The following is a 22313-nucleotide window of genomic DNA, read 5'->3' on the forward strand; positions in this document are numbered from 1 at the left end:
CGAAGCCTGTAGACGTGGAGGATACAGAACAGTCGCCGAGAGTGCAAAGATTAAAAAGATGAGGAAGTGGTGAAGCTCGGAGCTCAACGGTGCTACATAGTGTTTTCGGTCAGTCGCGTTGCAGACACTGCTACTGCGACGGCGCGTTTCAGGCAAATGCGCTAAACAACTTTTTGAATATGAAGCCTGGGTAACTCAGAACTCCATTCACAATGTAACACATCTCACAAGTTGTAGTTCTGTCTTCTTTCTTTATTTTATTTGCAAGAATCTTCGGGGTCTGCCCGTGCTTTCCTTGTATTTTCTTCTGTATCCATAGGCAGAAAAGGATCGGGAAAGCGAATCCCAAGCTAACGGAACATCCAATGGAGCAGAAAAAGTTATTAATGGCTACATGTAAGCACTCACATCGTTAGCGCATATAGGTACGAAAACTATACAATAAGATGTCGGATCCATATGTGAAAGAAGGAACTAGTCATTCCAGTGAGCCTCATAGTAAAGATTTACTCATATATGGTCCGTCAAGCTCGTAACCCAATTTGCGGTAGTAGTCCCGAGTACCAACACCTATTTCAATGAGTGTTCGCGTGTCTGAACCTGATTACACTGGAAGGAAGATCCTGAACTCACCTGAAATTACGGCCAATTTAATGCTGCCATGTTCTTCCCTCGCGATACGCTCGGCCTCTTCCATCAACAAAGTACCGAATCCCTATAAAAAGAGAATATAGACAAAGTATCAGCATCAAGGGAAGCAAGAAGAGAATACAGTCAGCTTCATCCACCGAAGACTCATCCACCAGAATCCGCCTTCTGACCGAAGAAAAAGCATTTCCCGCTCACCTGATGTTGGAACTTGGTGGGATCCCTTCCATGAACGGGTACTGCCGTCCCATATACATGTAATTCTCTGACGATGCTACACCCCCCTTCGTCACCGTTCTTGCGCACTAATTCCGAACGGAAAGTCCCCTCGTCCGAGCATTTTCTCAATCGCAGTAACCCAACAAGGATATCTTTTTCCGGATCTTCATACGAAAGGAACGTTTCCCATCCACCATTGGCAGTGTAATCGCGTCGCAAGAGCTCTACAGACTCCGGGCGTACTTTATGGTGGATTTCATGAATCTAAGATTTTTTTCAGCTTAGTGAGCGCAGGTAGGTATTACGCGGGATTCGCAGTACTCACTCCGACTTCCCGAAACCTTACGTCTCGACATTCAGCGCCGAAATCCTTCATCCGATTGAGAGCAAGCTCGCGAAGATTGCCAGAGTTATCACAGCCGCTCGTCACTAGAGGTAGCGGGATATCCCTGGTGTACGGTATCAAACGGTAAGTCGAAGCACGAGACACAGTTGACCTCACCTTTGTACCCGGTAAACTCTTGTCCAAGGAGGAACAAGGGCAAGTATTCGTGCGACAACATCCACCAGAACGTTAGGCGTATAATTCTTGTACTTTCCCGTCCGCCAAAGCTCGTATAGTCCCGTACCGCGAATGACCAAAGTGGGATATATCTTCAGACCATCGCTCCTGAAAGCAGGGTTCTCGAAATACTCCTTGAATTGTTCGAGATCACGCTCAATTCCAACGTTGGGTAAGTCAGGCATCATATGTGCTACGACTTTGAACCCTGCATCTTTTGCAAGGTGGAATGATTCAGAAACTGCACGAACGGTATGACCACGATTGGTATCACGAGCGACATCCTCGTATACAGATTGAACTCCAATCTCCAAACGGGTACAACCGTAACGCAGCATTTGACTGAAAATGACCTTAGAATTTCGTTCGACTGAAATGATAGAAATTTGAGAAACACCTCAAGTGGGGCCGTAAGCAATAATCAGGTCGGGTTTCAATGGTGATCCCTATGGCTTTGGATTTACTTTGTTCGGAGTATCTGTGCGTATAGTTGCAAAAATCCGGACTGACAGAAGAAACAGTCTAAATTTACCTGACTGCTTCATCCACGTCCATTCCCGTGAACCCCGACAAAGCATTATGCAGCTGAGCTACAAATTTTGCTCGATAGTCTTCTGGCATGCTCATGAATGTACCACCCATGATAATGAACTCCACCTAACCATGGAGCTGAAGATTTAATGCTAGGAAACTAGGAAAGAGATTTGTATTAGGTACCTTGTCCACACTATGACCGAGACTTTTCAACTGTTCAATACGTCCCCTTGTCTGTTCGTACGGGTCATACCTAAAAGTACGTCATGAAACCGAGGAATAGGTGAGCAAGACGTTTACACTTTCCTGGCTCGAATAGCTCTCATACTCGTGGGCTCGTAACCAGTGTAGCTTTGCGTGCTGTAGTCGAAATCTGAATCCGGACCACCGGGACAATATCTAGAGAGATCAACTTCAATAAGACATTATATCGTCACGGAATGGGACGCACACGCAGATGTTACCTGTCATGGCGATATGAGGACATCGATGAGGTTTGCACATCACTGCGACAACTGCGATCTAGCATATAGATTTTCTCATTAGTACAAGAAGGAACGCAGGTTCAACCACGCACCCCGCTCGCAGTGCGTATTGGACGAGCTCTAAGTTTTGGCAATAGCGCCTTCTTGTAATCATCCGGGATAGCACTGATGATGTCTACCAGCCTCGGAACACCTCCAAAAGCAAACTTTTTACTGATCTTGGCTCTCAGAACATTCAACGAGACAGTCTGGTTTGTATCGTGAGCTTTGATTAATTCTGCAGCGATTCCGGATGTTACTCTCAGAAGCTGCTCCGCCTGTGAGGGACCTGTAGAACTGGTGTTGATATGAATCTATTCCAAGGCAACTGAAGGCTTTTTTAAAATAAAAAAAACTGTACCGTCAACATGCGACCCTTGAGCCATATTGGAGAAATAAGAGTGTTCACAGTAAAATCACTCTTGAATCGAATGCTGATTTCGTGTAATGAACAATGTACGAAAGTGATCGAAAGGGAAACAAAAAAACACAGTTGCTGGCTAACCGAGCATCTCTATATTTGTCAATATTTGTGTCTACCAAATCCCTCGATCATAGTAAAAAATACACCTAATTGAAGCATAGGCTACACACGTAATGTACATAGGGAGCATAACATAGCGACTAAGCAAGATAACAATTTGACGACAGTATGTTTAGGCTGTAAGTTTTATATGTGAAAAGCACTCAGGAGGCGACTTCTTGCCGGTCAAAGGCTGACAGAGTTATTGCAAGGTCATCTTGAGAGCTTAACCCTCTCGAGGGCGTACTTTGTCCGGATGGAGTAGGTGTTAAACCTACATGTGGTGTAATCAGCCCACTACCACCGGCCCCGAAGACAAAACCGCCAGTGAGACCGTCGAGCGAATTGTACCCTATGGACGAGGGAATGTCAATCGAATGATGAGCGAACAAAGAAAGTGGAAGTACCAGGTACAAGCACACTATCCCAGAAATTGCTGCTGAAAATACTGTCCATTGTCATTCCCGAAACAGGATCCTCCATGGGATCCGGCGCCATTGTAGGAGGAAAGGTGGACACATCAGCAACAGGACCCATCTCTCCCTCGAATTGGAATTCACTCAAAGTATGAATTGTATCAGTGTCTTGGAAGTGCACCTGATGACCAGCGGAACCTATATCGCCATTGAGCACATCGGACGAGCGCGTCTTCTCCTCGGAAGTTCGTTCTAGTCTGGCTGAAATTAGCGCCTTCAAAAAGGTGCTGTACAAGGCAGGCGTATGGGTGGGATTAACGGAATTTGATTCCAGAATATCAGCTACATCCCTGATGAGAGTAATGGTGGTTTGCTCATTATGTAGGTATGCTGAAAACTCAGGGCGTATTAACTATACAGAGAAAAAGGATGAGTACATGATAGCGACGCCGAGTGAAGTTGTTACCTTGAGCAGAGTGAGTACGGCGTACGACGTTTGAACAAAATGCGAGTCCGGCGAATATTTCAAAAATCCAATCGGACCCAACTGATCACGAACAAGCGTTGCGCATGTAGTGGCGCACGAGTGACACCGTGCAAAGAAATGACCCATGTCCATCGGTGATCGTTCGAGGGCGTTTTGCAACCCAAACGAATTGAGAACCAAGAGAACGTAATTGAGATAGAATTGCGTTATTGGGACCTTATATTCAGCCGTCGCGGGAGGATCCTCTGATATAATTTCATTAATATTCTTACTCTCGAGAAACGGAAAGCGGACGTACTCATGGCAAGCAAGTCTTCATGCATCCATCGCGTCGACGACTCCATAATCTGCGACTCAAAAGTTTTCACAACTAGGAGATAGTCGCAAGAGGTTTGTAGCCCGGAAGTAGAATCGGTTTTTGAGTACAGAAAATCTAAACTGCGAGACAGAATCCGCTGCAATTCCTGGGAAATAGACCATTAGACTGTGAGGTAAGATAGAAATATGATGCTTACTGCGTATGCGGCAATGGAACGGTCTGAGGGAATTGCCACAGGAGATTTGCACCAGACGTCCGCATTGCGAATGATGAAACTGCGACTCGTCATGAGGAGGTTCAACGAGAATGTAACACATCTACTCACTCTTCCTTGATAGTATGAGGTTTCCCCAATAACGCGCTATGGCTTCTGTCCAAACAGAAACATAAAATCCATGTCCGTTCCCGATTATGTACCTCGATGTCACGAGCGTGTCCTTCTTGAGTATCTTGACTATTGACCGCGGTTTTGCGATGAAGGTTAAGGTCTGTGGCCATTCTAAGTTGATTTTGAGTAATGATTTATCACGAGATGCATGAAAGAAACAGACCTGATAGCCATACCTAGCAAAAGCCATGTCTTGTCCTGTTCGTAGCGCTCCACAGCTCCCACACCCCACATTGTGAGTAGCAAGTATGCCTGGACTATCTCCACCGATTTGTATCCTTTGGCTGGAACACTAAAGGCAAGTTTTTTGGATAGTTCGGTGAGCCGAGGATGTAATTCCGGCTTTTCGAGATAAAATTTGCTGGCTATAGCGCAGACTTCGAGAGATGAGATCGTCAATTTCCGAACAAGCTATAAGCTGACTCACTCGTAGTAAGTAAAAATGGAGAACGAGAACAGACAAGCGATGGCGTGTGGAAGTTCCGATCCAGTAAGTTTGAATGAACCTGGGTAACCAGGTCAAATAGAACAACTCCTTCCGTTTCAGTAACACGTACATTTAGGTGGTCAAAAAATCTAAAAATTCCGGATTAGCGTTAACAGGGTCGTCTGACTACGGTCCACAAACATTTTAAATAGCGCAACCACTTCTTGCGTACTGACAAAAGTAAGCATTTCTGGTTGAACTTGACGTTCGATATACAGTCGCCGAAGTGGTAATATTGTCATGGGACCTGTGCTTACATCAGTACAGACAAGACTTGAATGGAAGTAGAATTTACCAGGTTTGAAGTAAATGTCGTTGGCCACACCGACTTTGGGATTTTCACCTGGATTGTCGGCTCTGGCTCTGAAGCTGCTCGACGTGCCAATGTGGGCACGACGATTAGCCAGGCTCGCTTCCGCGAGTAAGCCGAGTGGATTCAAAGCGTTATCTGGTAACGAGTGTAATTTCGGCGACCCTCCAGATCCAACTGCAGCGGAAGGTGAAGGAGATCTATTGAGTAAAGCTTGGGTCGACGAATGTTGTGCGCTAGGTGAAGGAGATCGTGATATCATGCCAGAAGCAATACTTGGGTTCCCAATAGAACGTAGTACTGTGTCCAAAGTGCGTTCCATTTTTCGCAAAGATCTTGTTAATAGCTCGTGCTTTCTGATTGCAAAATCAACTCGCATCCCGATAACAATTGCTCAGGTACTTACTTTGAAGAGCGCTTCCCTCTATTTGATTCTTCGAATATGCATTCGTGCCCTCCGGTTTGGCAGCGTTTACAGGGTGGGCCTTGTTCCGCACCGATGCACTTCATCTTCAAGCGACGGCACACTGTACAAGCCCTGCCCAAGTGTCAATGGATGAGAAAATAAATTACATGGAAATGATCACCTTGAACCTCTCGTTGGCTTGGGCTTTTCTTCCTTATCCGTTGTTGGACTCCGAATTTCAGATAGTTCGTCATCCTTGCGCGCTTTCTTAACGGCTTCACTACCACTCGCAGTAGATATCGCAGATGCAGGACGCTTCCCATTGGCATTGGAAGACGAGGAACCGGTAGGATACATATGCTCTGTGGGCGGAGTTCCGATGGTGTCAGATCCTTGTGAGGAAGGAGAAGGGTAGTTCGGCGCAATTGAAAGATGTGGTGGCAGATGCTGCTGAGGCTGCTGTTGATAGGAATGGTAGTACGGAGAGTATAGAGCCAGAGAAGGATCGATAGGAATAGATGGAGAAGGAGGCTGATTTAAATGTGGTAGGGAATGATCCTGAGACATATCGTAATCCTGTGATGACAAGGAAAGAACTTCAGCGTAAGGAGCTGATGAATAGTGATATGAAGGAGCATGACGGTATGATGGGTAGGAGTACAGCGGTATAGGCATAGCAGAGAAAGGATAAGGGGATTGGGAGCGGTAATCCAGCATGGGAGCTCTGGTAAGCACACAGCAGCAAAGGACTTACGAGGGGCAGTTTGTGATTGTGATCTTTATAGTATTTCCAAGACGAGAAAAAACTTGCTACCTTTGGTGTTAATTGGGAGTAAAGACGAAAGATGCCACTTGGGAAAAGAAGAAGCAAAAGATATTACTTAAAATGTCGCTGAACGTGGAAATTCCACGTTTAGTGAATTGTTCTACACGCTCGCCAAAAGAAGCTCGGGCCCTAACGCTTTCTGATATTATCCCAGGACAATGAATGGTCTTTCGTGTGAGCTGGGTGACAGTGGCCAGTTGAAGGTTTCCCGCAACGTCGGTACCAAAGGAACGTGATTGCATAATGACATGAGCTGCTTATGCAACCATAGTAAAATGGTTTTAAGCGCTCAAAGCGCCCATGTTTCAACGAAAAGAAAATCCAAGAACTGGCCTCGTATATGTGAGACCGAATATCTTGAACGGTTAGATATATCCTCTTAATGCCGTTTCGATGAGTCATTTATTTATTGAGCGCTGGCAACAGGCCTTGTGTAATGTGAATACTCCTCCGAGTCCATGGATGCACTTTCTTTTCCCTATCTGTATCTAACTAATGCTTCGAGTTTTTAGGGAAATCAATCACTCAAGTCTGCAAATTTTCATTCAGGCCTTTCTCATGTATCGAGGATTTTTTGTTCCAAGTTAATATCATCATTCACCACAGATAGCCACAGATACTGTGCCGACTTGGAATGCATGTGTAGAGCTATGGTTTCTCACTTATCTAGGAACAAGACGCGGCTCTCAACTCTCTCTCAAGTGCACAGCTTTGTATTCAACCAAGGTCAGATCTACAGTGCTCGTTTGCCTCTTCTGATTAGTTCCACTCTGTTGGAAATTAGCGTGGTTGGTTTTCCTCAGTTACTATGTATTCCTTGCCTCGAAGTGAAGCTCAACACAAGATATCGAAATGTCCGCTCTCATCTCCATCATTCATGGCCTTCTCGTAGTTCCTTTTTAAGTCCTGAAATCCGCCTCGAGCTTCATATGGAGTCCGAACCGCTGGGCCGATGTTTCTTTGCAAAAGAAAGATCATCCTCACGCTTGAGCCTATTCCACGCGGCTGCTATCTGCTGCGGGATGAATGAATCCAGTTCGTGGTCCAAGGGAGCTGTCGGTGTGACCTTCCTCAATGACTACTCCTTCGGCTTGTGCGCATCCACGCAGAATAGACAACGCCGATTCGAGCCGGCACATTGCGAGGGAAGCTCAATTATAGTCGAGTATTCAGGTTCTCAATACAGTCGCTGCATGTAAGTAATTCCTTCGCCGAATTTACTGCCTTCAAACACACGACATCTGAGATAAGACCTCAAATTGACAACTTGCAAAGGAATGATTGCTGTCCATGATGTCGTTGTTTGACGACAGACGCGGCACTTTCTGGCATTCCACTACCTCGTCAATCAAGTTGCACGGGCTTCGCCGAGCACTTGAGCTTCGAGGTCAGATATGTGAATCAAGAATTGATTTTAGCTTGTTCGACATCAGTGTTCTGAATTGCCCTGAAGCCCAGCTCGAATTCGAATACGCCCAACCCAGTCAAACCCAAAGTCTTGGATACTCCGACATTCCTAGTGCCCGCTGCAGCCAGTGACCATGCTTTGATTCTCTTATTGGGTCAAATTGCTCACCCATTCATTGGACAGGATCCGAAATCATGATCATTCAAGATAGTCGTGATTCCTGGCAACGCTAACGACATTTTCTTAATCGCTTCGAATCATAATGATTCGATGCGAGAGCTTGGAACTTGGTTCGATTGTAGAAAAGACTCCAAGGGGGTTTTAGAGTAGGATCCAAAATTACAGAGACCTAAAACGTACAATTTCTGCGGACCTACGCGATTATCCTTATGCGCCCTTCAATCAAGAGCTTAAACACGTTTGATAAGGTCTTCTTCAGCTGCTGTTCTGTTCTCACTGTACACACCCATCTTGACACTCAGCCATGTGCCTCTTGTGTCTGCTTTCACTTGTAATCTTCGACTCCAGGTATGAACGTATTCCCTGCTTATCTTGGTCTGACGTTCAACGACGTCCAAATCTCGCGAAGTCTCCAGATTTTCGAAACCAGTGCCGCTGCTCCTTCGCGGTCCACAAAAAAAACGTCCGCATATATGTAGGGTCTCCGAGGATTGGGATGTCGAGTAATAAATGCCTTTGGTCTAATATTACCTAGCATTGATCGTGGCATTGCTAGCCATTCGAGGGAAAATGAATCTGGAACTAAATCTTCCGCTTTTATATTCATGTGCTTCCTACCCCTTCATTTCCTCGACAGTGCTCTTCTTAAGCCACATGGCTCACATTTCACGAAGCAAACACATTGCGCTACCGACCGCCGTTGAGGTTTACCATTCTTACGGTGTTTATCATTCTTCATTCTCAACTTTGGCTGATACGTCCCAGGGGCGAGTACTAGCTCTCAAGTTGAAATCATCCCTCCACCCGGAACGATTGGTTTAAAATTTGATTTTTTTTTTTTTTTTTGCAATATATTCACAAAGACCGCGATCTCTGCATACGAGTGCTAGTCATCAAATGTTTACAGTCTTTTACATGAACTTATTCCATAAACATACCACGGAGGAACGCGCTTGGATAGAAAGGCCTGGATAGTACAACAATTGTCGAAGGTGTATGTACCCGAGGGGTTCCGAAACGGCAAACCAGGAGCTCCGAGCTTTTCAGGAATGCAAAGGAAGAGAACAGTTCGAATCGTATTCGGCCGACAGTATAAGTAGCATGTGTAGAACAAAATTAAACAAAATTTGGACTACCGCATTCCTGTACATGTAGCTACCATGTGGATACCGGCCTGTAACTAAGTGAAGCACGAAAAGAAGGTGCTGCCGAACCTATGTCTGTAACTTCATTGACTGAGGGATGCATCGATGGATTTTCACAGCCAAATCAGGGTATATACCAAACAGCTTTTGTGAGACTGCAACATCTGCAGTGAAGATTTCAAACAACTAGAATAATGCTACCTTGTGCACTACAACTAATGACGACTGTCACTGAAAAGCGAATTGCCTTCAGAAGAAGAATTTCGGTTTCAAGTTCGATGTGCTCTTGGGTAGATTTGTTCCCCAGCAACAACCGGAAACTTCTCGAATACCGTAAACATCCTCCTTTCCTCAGACCAAGTCGCGAAGAGACCTTCAAGACGTCAACAAATGGTACCAAGCGGCAATTTAAGACTCCGGGCTAGTTCATTAGGCCCACCTCGCATTTAGAGGAATTGACACGGATTCATGTTTCTTAGCAGTTCCTGTGTGCAAATGTGGTCCGCTTTCAGAAGAACTTTCATGCTCTGCGGCATGCATTCCAATAAGCGCATGAGATCAAGATAATATGGACTCATTGTCACGTACCAAACGTTGACACATACCTTGGCTAAGTCCTTCAAATAAAGATTGCAAGGTATGTTACATATACATATTTCATGGAAAACGCATGAGCCACTTACGGCAACGATCTCCAATGAGGGTCTCTGAGCTATTCAACGAGACGTGAACGGGAGCGCTGTGCAGTTTAGAAGACCGGCAGTGGGCAGCCAGGAATAGAGCGGATCCTATCAGGGGCTCCGTAAATGTAAATGGTAAGTATCTCATTGGATACGGTAAATGGACACAACGGGATCTTGAATCGTACACTGCAGAAGTATTCCAAGGCTGAGAAGAATTATTCACTTCCATTAGGAGACCCTCTGTGAGTACACAAGCAAACGAGAAGGCTCGGGGGCTATCGGAAATAGTGCTTTTGTTGGGTTACGCCACGGGGATGTCGCAGACAACCAGAATAGATATACTATTGTTAAGGTTGAAGATTCATATTAATGTGGACGATTCGGCAAGGCCACCTTTCGCATGAGCGATATGGTGTTCGGCACATTTAGACAACTCTTGATTTGTGTATTTTGACGTCTTCCTTTGGCCTACATATATTACTTGAATGTCCGTTTTAAGAAATGAGGCATGTAGAACAGACCGATCCTGAGCGTCCACGGCGACCGCACCTAGTCGTTGTACAACTCTCATTCCCGAGCTCACCCGACCGAATATTGTGTGTTTTCCATCTAGATATGGGGTAGGACCAAGAGTCAAAAAGAATTGCGAACCTAGAAGCGCAAAAAATTTAGTTTATTGACAGTTGGGACGCGAATGGTGTGACCGTTTGTGTTTGGGCCAGAATTGGCCATCGCTAGGATTCCTGCCCCTGTGAATCGAAGTTCTGGATGCAATTCGTCCTCGCTAGTGGACGTGCAGCATATTAGGTACACATCCATTCAAATGATAAGAACACGCACAACTTTTGCCCATATATACTAGTGCCACCGCGTCCAGTCCCAGTAGGATCCCCACCTTGTACCATGAAATCCTTGGGTATCGTTTTCAGATCGTGCCAATCAGCTGACTGGAACGAGTAACCAGATTTCGACTCACAGATATTATTCGGTGAAAAATCACTCCATTGTAATATCCTCGTTTGGACAGCTCCGCGAAGTTTTTGCACGTCTACAGATAAGTAAGAGACTTGGAGTAAGAGGGAGAGACGGTACTTTTGGAGCATGGTTCCAGTAAAGTTCTAGCTGAATGTCCCCAAGACTGGTTTCAAATACCACCGATTCAGACATTGGGAGGTAACCGGTAATATTTGGTTCAGGTAGTCGAACTTGTAAATTGTTCATTCGCACATGACCCCATGATCTTCAACTTGGCCTCATGACCCAGATAATTGGACCTTCAACGTCAACTTCAACTTCGACTTCGACTTTACTTTACTAAAAGTAAAAAATTGTTATGCGCGCCATAATTCAGCGTGTCACTTCCGCCTCTGTAACAGGTGATCATCTCCCGAATTCTAAAGCTCAATACCTGAGAAAATCCCTCCGAAACAGTTGACAATGTAGTCATCTCCCAGATCTCTCGAGGGCTCATGGTACTGGTTGGGATTGGGGCAGGTAATTCAGTACACATGCTCGAGAGTCTGTTTCTTCTTCATCAACTTCCTTGCGAAACACAGACGATACAACCTCCGATGCTTCTGCGCTGATCAACAAAATGTCAGTCCTCTTTTTTTTTTGAATAAATGCGCTGGTCACCAGTTCAGCCAATTCTCACTCAATACACGGTACACGATGCTTCTTCCCTTACAGGTGTGTGCTAACAGCGTATTGCTTTTAATAATATACACTCAACTGCTACTATCGAATGCTAAGTATCAATCTTCGTGTGTTCAATGATCCCGTAGATGTCGAAAAAGCGTGGAAGGCCAGCGTTCGGGACATCGATGGAGAGATACTCTGTGTATCACAATTCACTCTTCTTGCTAATACGACGAAAGGCAACAAACCAGACTTCCACCGAGCCATGGTGAGCTCGAATGTTCTCTGTCGTGGATCGGCCTGGCCAATGACCATTCAATAAGTCTTTTGAAGCGTCACAAGAGATGTATGCAGCATTTTTAAATCGGCTGCGACAAATGTACAAAGCAGATAAGGTTCAAGGTCTGTTCTTGTCTTAAGTTTTGTCCTGGACTCATGAAAACCCGTGTATCTACGTTTTGAAAGACGGTAGATTTGGCGCGATGATGAACGTCACTTTAACTAATGAGGTGGGTAGCCAATTCAGTGCTATATTTAGCATTTCCTGGCTTGGCGCTATAAAACAAGTTCTAACGTGATTTCCACTGGTATAAGGGTCCTGTCACATTCACACTTGATTCACGAAAGTTCGAGTACACAGAGCCATCGAAAGGCGAAGCAGATGCTAACAAGAAAACTGGAAACTGAGTTCGAAATTCTCCCAATCTCGCTATATTCCCATACAGAAAGAAGTTTATGCCTCTGAATAGCGCCGTGTCAATCACAATCTCAAGAGAAACAGCTTTGTTACACCTCTATTTTTCAGTTCGGTTTTATTAATATTCGACTAGGGAAAAGGTACACATAGCTGGATAACATCGTTTCTCATCGGAGGTGCAGCTTGGGAGGATGTACATCGTACTCTATTCAAACCCTCTGAGCCATAAAGTAGGATCAGACAAGCTGAAATTATTGTGCGATCCCACGATTGTGTCTGCAACGCCCTTGACTGATACAGCCGACGACGCTTCGACCGAGTAACGGAAGCCCGGCAGGAGGAATTGTGCAAAACCCAAGTTCGTTGCTTGTTTGAGTCAGGTTGAAGCAGTGATGACAGTAGTCGAGTCCGGAAAAAAATGAAGGAGTGATCTTGGGCGTGAGAACCTCCCTCTTATGGCGACAGCACTGAAAGCAGCCTACAAAAAACTACTTTCAGTGCCTTTGGTGCTAGACCAGTATCCTTGCTGTTATGATAATCTGGGTTTTGAAGATCACCCATTTCAATTGACAATGCTACACTGACATTGAAGTAGAATTCTTGATATGTGGGTCTTTTTACTTACAAATGGAAGCATGCTCCAGCTCCTGGAGAGAATGATAATACTCAACCTTTGTTGAGTTGGTAACTGCTTTCCCCAGTATTGTCATTGAACTGTAAATCCCTATCACTGTTTTTTTTACTTTTTTGCTGCATCATTCTCCACTTTTTTTTATCACAATATTGTTCACGTCATCTGCAAAACCTAGATGGTCATGACAGCAAGGTTACTGGCTAGACAGTGCTGTCCAGCACCAAAAGCACTGGAAGCAGTTTTTGTAGGCTGCTTTCAGGACTGTCAATCTCTTTGCTAAAAATCCAGGTTTTGCAGATGTTCCCTGCCAATTCCCTTGCAGCCAATTTGGCTCTACTTACTGTCAATAAAGCTACCTACTCCAATTATACTTAGACATAGACCTAGACTAACACCTTTACAACCTCATCCCTGTCAGCGACTGGTTCTAGTAACGGATGTCACCAGGTGTCACACTCAAGAAAACCTCAGGTAGCGGAGCGATAAAGGAGGTAAGCAAAGTTCTGGACTAAACCAGGTAGAATAGACGAGATCAAAGCTAAGGAAATACAGCAAGTAGCTACAGCCTATATACTAGTGAACAACCCTCTGCCCTAGTAATGCCCAACGCCCTGGGTTAGTGGTAAACATGAGTAGAACATAAGCAAAGCAATGTGTAAGTAATGAAAGCTCGATCGCCATGCTGTATACGTGTTGTGAGACTGCTGTGTTTAATATAAGTAAATGAAGAGCGCATGTTGTATCAGTAAGCATGAATAATAGGTCAGGTGACAAGATAAGACAAGATATAGGATAAGGGAGATAGAAGATAAGACAAAAGATAAAAGATAAGACAAGGGATAAGGAGAAAGATAAGATGAAAAAGAAGTGATCATAACATTACCCCCCCTTTAAGGCGCGAATTCCATGACGCGCAAGTCGGTTGACAAGTGCTTCAGATGGCATGGTACTTGGGACTGGTTCTATGTCTGGTGTAGGTATTTGTCGGAACAATTCAGTGGGAAATTGAGCAATCGGAATCTCGATCCGTTTAAGGGTTCGAGGCCTGGGCTTGTTAGGATACTTCTTGTGGAAGTCCTGAACAGCTTCTTTGGCATTCGTCATATTAGCTGCAGGTTCCCACGTCATTTCATGTGGTCCGTAACCTCTCCATTTTACTTTGTACTGGATGCCATTCCGATATTTGCGTGCATCCACAACCTCTTCTACTTCATACTCTTCTTCTTCTCCAACTACTTCTGGAGGTGGCTCGGTATTTCGGGGTTGTGTCGGGAATTGGGGTTCATGGTACGGGGATAGGTGTGTTTCGTTGAAGACATTATGGACTCTTTTCCACGTGCGAGGGATGTCGAGTTTGTATGAGCTGGATCCGATCTTTTCAAGGACTTTAAACGGTCCAAATCGTTTATCCCCGAGTTTCTTCATTGGGCGATCTGTCGTTATGTTGGTTCCTTCAAGCCAGACTTTATCACCAGCCTTATACTCTATCGCTTCATTCCGGTGTTTGTCATATTGGCGCTTCATGTCCTCAGCGGCTTTTTTCAGCGCCGATCCTACTTCTTCCCTGATCCGTTTCATACTATCGGCAAACTCCTGTGCTGTTGGGTTTTGTGACGTCATCTTCGGTGTGGTTCCTTTGTATGGATGTCTGCCATTGTCTGCGTAGAAGGGCGAAACCTTCGTAGCTGAGTGTACTCGATCGTTATATGCAAACTCCATCATAGGAAGCCATTCGTGCCAATCACTCTGATGATGATTCACAAAAAGACGGATGTAATGTTCAATTTCTTGATTTATCCGTTCCGTCTGGCCATTAGTCTGAGGATGGTATGCAGTTGTATAGTTGCTTTCGATTCCTAGCAACTTGTACAGTTCCTTCATGAAGCGGGCATGGTACTGAGGGCCGCGATCGTGGACAATCTTCCGGGGCATTCCATGGATCGGGAATACTTTGTCACGATAGACACGTGCCATTCCTTCAGATGTTATCGTAGTATGTGTGGCAAAGAGCCGTAACCTCTTCGTGAAGTGATCAACAAACACGCTAATGGCATTATACCCTCCAGACTCTGGTAATTCGCCAATCATATCTGTTCCTATGATTTCCCAAGGCTCGGATGGTACGTCATGTGGATGTAATGGTCCTACGGGTTTTGTACGATGTGTCTTTGTGGCCTGACATTTTTCACAGCCTTCCACGTAGATCCTGACGTCTCGACTGATTCCTGGCCACCAGTAGTTGCGTGTAATTAACTCGATAGTTTTATAGCGGCCAGGGTGTCCTGCTGTCTGGGCGTCATGATGTGCCTGTATGATTCGTCCTCTGAGCTCTTTGTCCTTGGGGACATAGATGCGTCCTTGCCAAACTGCTAGTCCATCCTCGGTTTCAAGCCATTCCTTGTCTTTAGACTCGAGGGCAACCTGTACTAACTTGTCTCGCTGGTTTTTCTTTCTTCGGATGAGATTAAGCAGATCGTCTTCGGGGGCAGATGTCTGATCCGTTACTTGAGAAATGAAAAATTCTGGTTTTAGCAGTGTGACGTCGGTATTGTCATTCTCCCCTTTCTCAAGGCCTGACATCCTTGACAGAGCATCGGCTTTTCCCATCGATTTCCCAGGCTTATGGAAGAGCTCAATATGGTATTCAGCAATTTCAACTACCCATCTGGCTTGTCGTCGATTCAACTTCTGAGGTTTCCGGAAATACTGGAGATTCTGGTGATCGGTAAAGACTTCAACAGGTTCTTTTGCGCCCAGCAAATACTGTCTCCAGTCTGCTAGAGAATCCATGATGGCCATCATCTCTTTGTCGTAAATTTCATAATTCCGTTCAACCTCGTTAAGTGACCTGGACCTGAAGGCTACTGGTCTCCACTTTCCATCAACGTTTTGCGATAAGACAGCACCATTTGCGTAATCGGAAGAATCAGCTTCAATCCGGAACTTTCCAGTCTCTCTTGGGATAATGAGAGTGACGTCTTCGATGATCCGGTCTTTCAGTTGATTGAACGCATCTTGTTCAAGAGATGTCCATTCCCAAGTCGCATTCCCTGTGAGCCGTGTTAGGGGTTTGGCAATTTTACTGAAATCTCGGATGAACCGGCGGAAGAAGTTGCAAAACCCTAAGAACGATTGTAGTTCGCGCTTTTTCTGTGGTGGCTGCCAGGTTCGAACTGCTTCAACCTTTTTTGGGTCCATCCGGATTTGTCCATTGCCTACGATGATTCCAAGATATTCGACTTCCCTAGCCTCAAAGGTGCACTTTTCAGGTTTCAAGTACAGTTTGTTGGCTTTTAGGATGTCAAGAACCTTTCTGACGATGATCCGATGTTCCTCAATGTTGTCCGTGAAGATAAGGATATCATCCATATAGACAATGACGTGTCCTTGATCAATGAGCTCTCGAAGGATGTGATTCATGAATGCTTGGAACGTGGCGGGTGAGTTTGTAAGTCCGAAAAACATAACTGTGGGCTCGAACAAGCCTCTGTTTGTTCGGAATGCTGCCTTCCATTCATCTCCTTCTTTGATCCGGATGTTATTAAATCCCCATCGGACATCCATTTTGGTAAAGATCTTGGAATTCTTCAGTTTATCAATGAGTTCCTGGATTAACGGGAGTGGATATCGATTCTTGACAGTCATGTCATTTAGCTTTCGATAATCCTGTACAGGCCGTAGTGTTCCATCTTTCTTTTTGACGAAGAAGAAAGGTGAAGCCATGGGTGAGCGTGATGGTCGTATTCGTCCCGATCTAAGGTTTTCCTCTAGGAATTCATCTAAAGCCTTCTGTTCCGGTGGACTGAGTGGATAGACTTTACAGTCAACTGGTTTGGAGCCTGGCGTTAACTCTATGGCATGATCCCATGGACGTCTTTCTGGCATTTGGTCAAAGTCTTTTTTACTAAATACATCAGCATACTCGGCAAGGTATGGAGTAGCGGCATCTGTAGTGGCAGTTTGTACTTTGATATGGCCTTGGTCAGAAAGATACCCATTCCAATCGAACCAGAAGATCCTTTCACCATCGACAAGTTTTTCCTCTGTACCATCATCCTCAGGTGATTCATAGTGTGGCAAATACCCGCATTTGTCAGGACAACGTTCGAACGTTAACGTAGATTCCTTCCAATCAATGCTAGGATTATGGTAACGTAGCCAGTCTATGCCTAGAAAGATATCTGTCTTGCCTAGATTTGTAACTGCCATATCTATTCGTTCGGCATGATCTCCTATCACCATTCGGACTTGTACATAGCCTTCTATGGAACCATTTTTGTTCAGAGTGCCATCGGCGTTATAGACCGGCATTTTGACTGGTAATTTCTTAACAGTGAGCTGGTGATGTTCTACAAAATCCTTATTGATACAGGACCCTGTGGCTCCGCTGTCTAGGAGGGCTTCCGTTTCAATCTGTACACCATTGTCGATATTCTCAATAGTGGTTCGCAACTTTAGCTCACGTCCTCGGGTACCTCGGACGAATCTCTTACGACTTTTGAGATTGGTAACTGCTTCAGTTGCGGTTGCATGACTCAGATTTCGTACAGCCAATACCGTTTCTTCCGATGCTTCTCTGACACGACTTTCAGGCATCCAGGCTCTAAGGATTCCTATAGCCATAGGGAGTTTGTCCATTTGTAACCGCTGCGCCACCCATTCAGGTGTGTTTGGTTCATATCTCACAGGTTTTTCCTCAGCTCGGGTCGTCATTGTAGATAAGTTATTTTTATTGGGTGTACCAGTACTACCAAATTCAAAACTAAATTGACTGTCTACATATGACGATGATGAAAAGTCCGATGCTGATTCTGAGATTGGCCCCGGCAGACCTGCGTCTACTGCTGGGGCAGGACAAAACCCAATTCTTTGGCCATAGCCTCCTGATCCTCCTGTGTCATCCGGCTCCACATGCCTCTGACGAACTGCGGCTTCGGTGCTTTTTCTGGACAGAACTTCGCAATGTGGCCTTGCTTGCCACAATGGAAACATTCCTTGTTGCGACGCGCAGCGTCGATGTCCATTGGTCTGCCTGCACCTTTGAAAGTTGTTCCAGTACCGTCTTTCCTATCTTGGGTGGGTACCGCAGGGGTTGGAGCCTTAGTTATGGGAGCCTGTGTCGTTTGTGGTTGCCATCTCTGGCTACTAGGTCCTTGCCCGGCATTCCGCTGGTATCTGTTTGACCAATTCCGTCGCATTTCCTCACGACGCCACCACATGTCATCGATACTGATAATCTTCTGTTTGAGTTCATCGAATTTCTCGATTCGCTCATTGCTGGTGCCATATACTTGGTCGATCAGTTTCGGCTTTACGTTCATTTCAATTAGCCTGATGACATAGGGGGCGTCCTTAGCATATCCGGCATCTCGCATGATGACTTCAAATTCCTTGAAGAAATCCTCTGCCCTCTCATTGGGGCCTTGACGGAGATGTTCTAGCTTCTCCTGAGCATTCTCTGTGAGTCCTTTGTCTAGGAAGGAGGCATTCAATGCATCCTTGAATCCTTTCCAGGTGACTTTCCATTCCTCCTCGTCGTCATTGAAATTATCGTCCGTATAATTCTGGACCCAGCTACTGACTTTGGGACCTCGCATATACGAGACCGCAATGTCGATTCTTTCACTGTCTGTGACGATCCTATTCCTTGGATCACGAATGTAGGCAAAGAGGGTACGGCGCCACTCTTTGAACTGCGCTTTGTCGCCATCAAAGATGCTGGGCTCTCTGAGCAATGACTTGCCATGAATGTTGGAGGTAGTGGTGGTGGGGGCGGGAGTAGGGTTAGACATGCTGTAGTTGGGTGGTATGTAGGCAGGTATGAATGAGGTGATATTTCGTTCGATAGAGGATGAAGTGGATGGTGCAGATGAGTCGGGGGTGCGGTAACGATCGGTTTGTACCGAAAGTCTAGGTCGTCCTAGTCTTGAAGTAAAATCCGTTGTAAGGAAGACGAGTTACTAATGCAACTCGGTGGTGATGATGGGAAAATGTATGATTGGATTTGTAGAAGTCGGGAATGATGTGGGAGAGATTTCGAGAATAGAGTATGATGATGTGGGAAGCAGCCTTCCACTCTCACTTGATGAACAGATGCACCCTCCCTGTCTAGGAATGGAGCTCGTTGTGCACGCGAAGACCCCTCTCCGAAGATTAGTGATCAGTCGACGCTTTCGTCTGCCAGTACGGTGTCGGACTCAACGTTACACCTTTGTACTATAGGCGACACTGCTCGAATAGAGAGTAGAAGTCTGTGAAGGGTTGGTAAAAATGTGAGCGGGGATAATTGTGATAGGGATATGATTGCGTAGCGTGTGACAGGTGGTAAGAATAGCTTTGATCTTCTGTCAGCGACTGGTTCTAGTAACGGATGTCACCAGGTGTCACACTCAAGAAAACCTCAGGTAGCGGAGCGATAAAGGAGGTAAGCAAAGTTCTGGACTAAACCAGGTAGAATAGACGAGATCAAAGCTAAGGAAATACAGCAAGTAGCTACAGCCTATATACTAGTGAACAACCCTCTGCCCTAGTAATGCCCAACGCCCTGGGTTAGTGGTAAACATGAGTAGAACATAAGCAAAGCAATGTGTAAGTAATGAAAGCTCGATCGCCATGCTGTATACGTGTTGTGAGACTGCTGTGTTTAATATAAGTAAATGAAGAGCGCATGTTGTATCAGTAAGCATGAATAATAGGTCAGGTGACAAGATAAGACAAGATATAGGATAAGGGAGATAGAAGATAAGACAAAAGATAAAAGATAAGACAAGGGATAAGGAGAAAGATAAGATGAAAAAGAAGTGATCATAACAATCCCAGTAAATCTACTGCCCCTCATCCTCTTCCTTCCCTCACATGTACATACCCTCACCCCACAGTACAATACTCACTTTAGTAGTTTGAACATTGATAAGGAATTTGAATGTTTCTTTTTTTGCATTGTCCTCTGTGGTAAGTGATATGTCAATGTATATTCTTGATTACATAATATTCTGTTTGCACCTCATCCAAGTTCATAATACTCTCTGGCCGTGATTAGACTTGATGCCACTATAATACCACCATGCCACTTAAGCACTACTCAAGATGTAACTTCACTGTGACCAAGCATATCCCCCACCCAACACTATGTATGTGACAATGGTTCAGAAAGGACAGCAGATCCCGTTTTAATTTGCTTATCTTAAGACAGCATAGTAAATAAAATGTTTCTCATCGGCAGCTCGAGAGGAGCATCTCTTGATGCTCTACGACTTTACTATATATAGACAGCTGCAAGTGTGAGCAACTTTAAGTGACAAGCTGAAATGGATTACTGTGCGATGCCGCAATTGTATTTCCGCTGTCTACAGCCGATGCAACCCACGACGCTCCAATGTGGTCGACGGAAGCCCGACAGGAGGTAGGTACAGGACCTGGGGCATATTCAGTTACGATTTCCACCTTATGCGTCTGCAACAACGCTACTCCTTCAGGTAGGAACGTCACAGATTCGAAGGGGAGTAAAGCGACAGTGTACTGGAAAATGTATATCGTGTGTCAGGGGCATGTTGAGAAAAAGCAATCAACGTCATACCTCTACACCAAATGATAAAACATCTGATGAAGGCGGGAGTTCCTTTGACAGTGGAATCTCTCCCGTTAAACAACGAACGCGGGAGTCGTTCTCATTGACGTCTTGATCTTGATCTTGCGACCAGCTCGCCTGGCTCACATCCGAGAATTCATACTTTAGCTTGGAAGCCTTGCTTTTTCCATTGTGTTGCATACCTTGACCAGCGTCGAACAAATATTTGACACGTCGGCATAGGTTAAGTATGGTTGTTCTTGGAGAAGCGAGAAGATCGAGCGCTTGCTCATCCACGCTTTCAATACGAAGATGGCAAGGGATAAATGACCCGCGAGTGTAAGATAGCTGCGGCACAGGTGATTATATATCAATAACGATAACAGACAGATGAAAAGAAAAAAGTACCGGGTTTGCGAGGGACAACTGAAATTGCATGCTATAAGTAAGTACGGGGAACATTGAGCCAAAAGCCTTTGACTCACCGTACATCGTAGGATTACTGTCCGAGAATTTAATAGACGCCCTATGCTGTCCACGGCGTCAAACGTTGACCATCCATAAGGATCGAGTCCGGGACCCGGAGCAGGAGTATTCGCTCGATATGCATGTTGTCGCAGTTCTGATGTAGCTGAGGGGGTTGTTTTACGACGGTACACAATCGGTATCCGAAGTCTGAGCAAAAATCTTGCCATGAGTACCACGCCAATGATTGCGTCAAACAGATCCAAAATACGAACTTTGAATCGGCTTTCAAAACCAACTCATATTGGACCCGAACGCCGGAGGTTCGCTCTAGAAATGTTTCTGGCAGAGCGCCCCCAGCGGCGTCGGTCATTGGGAGGGAAATGGAGAACGGGAATGTGTAACTCCCAGACAACTTGCCGGTTTTGGAGCCCGTAGAGGAGTTTCCGATGTTATCTAGGTCGGTACGATAGGTATGAGGGTCATCCTGGCCCTTTGACCACAAGAACACAGTATGATCTAAGAAGGTTTGAGATCCTCCTTCGTTCGCGCCTGTCACAGCACGACCTCGAACCTAACTTTTCTTGAGTCGTAGGACACAACGATTTGGGTTGATATGGGGCTTACGGCAAGCGTTATTCCTTGAATTGTCTCCGGAGACTGTAAATCAAGGTTTACTGTCCCAGTCATTGGATTAGCGCCTTCCTCGATGATCGGCACGTCGTTCGCACTGGACGGCGTTCTCCGATGTATTTCTTTTCGCAGATTGACGGAAGCCCAGGTTTTTCCTTTACTGTTCTGCAGCGGAAACGAATAATGACCTTGCGCCGTCGAAGTTAGACTGGAAGGTGCGAGGTAACATGGAGGAGCAATGGAAATGGTCGAATATCGAGGGAGGACTTGTTCTTGCATTCTGGGATAGTTTCTCTTTGCAAACGGTGTTTGTTTTCGTTTTCATTTTATGCATTCCGTGTTTTTTTTTGTCTTTTGTCGTCCGAGCGCTGTTGCTATACTGACTCCACAATGCTTGTCAAGCAAATAGAATATTGTGGTTTCAGTCTGTTCTTTTGTCAGTGGAATCAATTCCTGTTTGGCAAATTACAACGTACGGATCCGCTAAAGTATACCTCGGCACCCATCCAATTGTTATTGTCAGCTCCGCGCAGCTTCTCATATCCCATCAAGCCCAGTTGTTCAAGACATAACATGATATGCTCCTCGAGGAATGGCGTGACAAGATTGAGCAG

The 22313-nt window shown here is 45.3% G+C and overlaps 5 protein-coding genes across 5 annotated transcripts; 1 reads left to right on the forward strand and 4 right to left on the reverse strand.

Annotated features, from left to right (window-relative positions):
- Nucleotides 1–493: 493 nt before the first annotated feature.
- C8R40DRAFT_1170910 (uncharacterized protein) lies at nucleotides 494–2873 on the reverse strand (the record flags this gene model as incomplete). Its single annotated transcript, XM_046231607.1, has 12 exons — nucleotides 494–570; nucleotides 634–715; nucleotides 847–1131; nucleotides 1193–1316; nucleotides 1370–1771; nucleotides 1827–1907; nucleotides 1962–2086; nucleotides 2147–2216; nucleotides 2264–2362; nucleotides 2415–2485; nucleotides 2541–2776; nucleotides 2849–2873. 12 exons carry the CDS (start codon nucleotides 2871–2873, stop codon nucleotides 494–496), a joined length of 1677 nt encoding a protein of 558 aa, XP_046085902.1.
- Nucleotides 2874–2982: 109 nt separating this feature from the next.
- C8R40DRAFT_1105734 (fungal-specific transcription factor domain-containing protein) lies at nucleotides 2983–6881 on the reverse strand. Its single transcript, XM_046228138.1, has 14 exons — nucleotides 6578–6881; nucleotides 6005–6399; nucleotides 5824–5955; nucleotides 5403–5773; nucleotides 5249–5354; nucleotides 5178–5196; nucleotides 5048–5126; nucleotides 4784–4997; nucleotides 4558–4731; nucleotides 4429–4507; nucleotides 4212–4377; nucleotides 3893–4158; nucleotides 3418–3838; nucleotides 2983–3362 (listed from the first exon to the last, which is right to left on the reverse strand). Exons 2-14 carry the CDS (start codon nucleotides 6388–6390, stop codon nucleotides 3175–3177), a joined length of 2601 nt encoding a protein of 866 aa, XP_046085903.1. The 5' UTR covers nucleotides 6391–6399; nucleotides 6578–6881; the 3' UTR covers nucleotides 2983–3174.
- Nucleotides 6882–10490: 3609 nt separating this feature from the next.
- On the reverse strand, nucleotides 10491–11232 carry C8R40DRAFT_1046356 (cyclophilin-like domain-containing protein; the record flags this gene model as incomplete). The annotated part of the gene is made up of 6 exons (XM_046224362.1): nucleotides 10491–10533; nucleotides 10587–10716; nucleotides 10770–10849; nucleotides 10906–10976; nucleotides 11042–11113; nucleotides 11158–11232. 6 exons carry the CDS (start codon nucleotides 11230–11232, stop codon nucleotides 10491–10493), a joined length of 471 nt encoding a protein of 156 aa, XP_046085904.1.
- A 166-nt stretch (nucleotides 11233–11398) lies between these two features.
- On the forward strand, nucleotides 11399–12390 carry C8R40DRAFT_1046189 (D-Tyr tRNAtyr deacylase-like domain-containing protein; the record flags this gene model as incomplete). Its single annotated transcript, XM_046224355.1, has 7 exons — nucleotides 11399–11441; nucleotides 11497–11559; nucleotides 11622–11661; nucleotides 11818–11971; nucleotides 12027–12105; nucleotides 12169–12212; nucleotides 12298–12390. 7 exons carry the CDS (start codon nucleotides 11399–11401, stop codon nucleotides 12388–12390), a joined length of 516 nt encoding a protein of 171 aa, XP_046085905.1.
- A 7934-nt stretch (nucleotides 12391–20324) lies between these two features.
- Nucleotides 20325–21978, reverse strand: C8R40DRAFT_1170914 (uncharacterized protein; the record flags this gene model as incomplete). The annotated part of the gene is made up of 6 exons (XM_046231608.1): nucleotides 20325–20552; nucleotides 20611–20949; nucleotides 21010–21027; nucleotides 21087–21276; nucleotides 21342–21640; nucleotides 21694–21978. The coding sequence occupies 6 exons, from the start codon at nucleotides 21976–21978 to the stop codon at nucleotides 20325–20327; spliced, it is 1359 nt and encodes a 452-aa protein (XP_046085906.1).
- Between the last annotated feature and the right edge of the window lie 335 nt (nucleotides 21979–22313).

Source organism: Lentinula edodes (genome assembly GCF_021015755.1).
Source record: "Lentinula edodes strain Le(Bin) 0899 ss11 chromosome Unknown C8R40scaffold_19, whole genome shotgun sequence".
Lineage (NCBI taxonomy): Eukaryota > Fungi > Basidiomycota > Agaricomycetes > Agaricales > Omphalotaceae > Lentinula > Lentinula edodes.

Excerpts from the sequence above, each read along its gene's own strand:
- C8R40DRAFT_1105734 (XM_046228138.1), bottom strand. The coding sequence starts at position 6,390 with ATGTCTCAGGATCATTCCCTACCACATTTAAATCAGCCTCCTTCTCCA. Across the intron at positions 4,732-4,783 it reads TTGCTAGGTATGGCTATCAG|AATGGCCACAGACCTTAACC; the intron begins GTCTGTTTCTTT and ends AAATCAACTTAG. Across the intron at positions 4,378-4,428 it reads GTTCCATTGCCGCATACGCA|GAATTGCAGCGGATTCTGTC; the intron begins GTAAGCATCATA and ends TCTATTTCCCAG.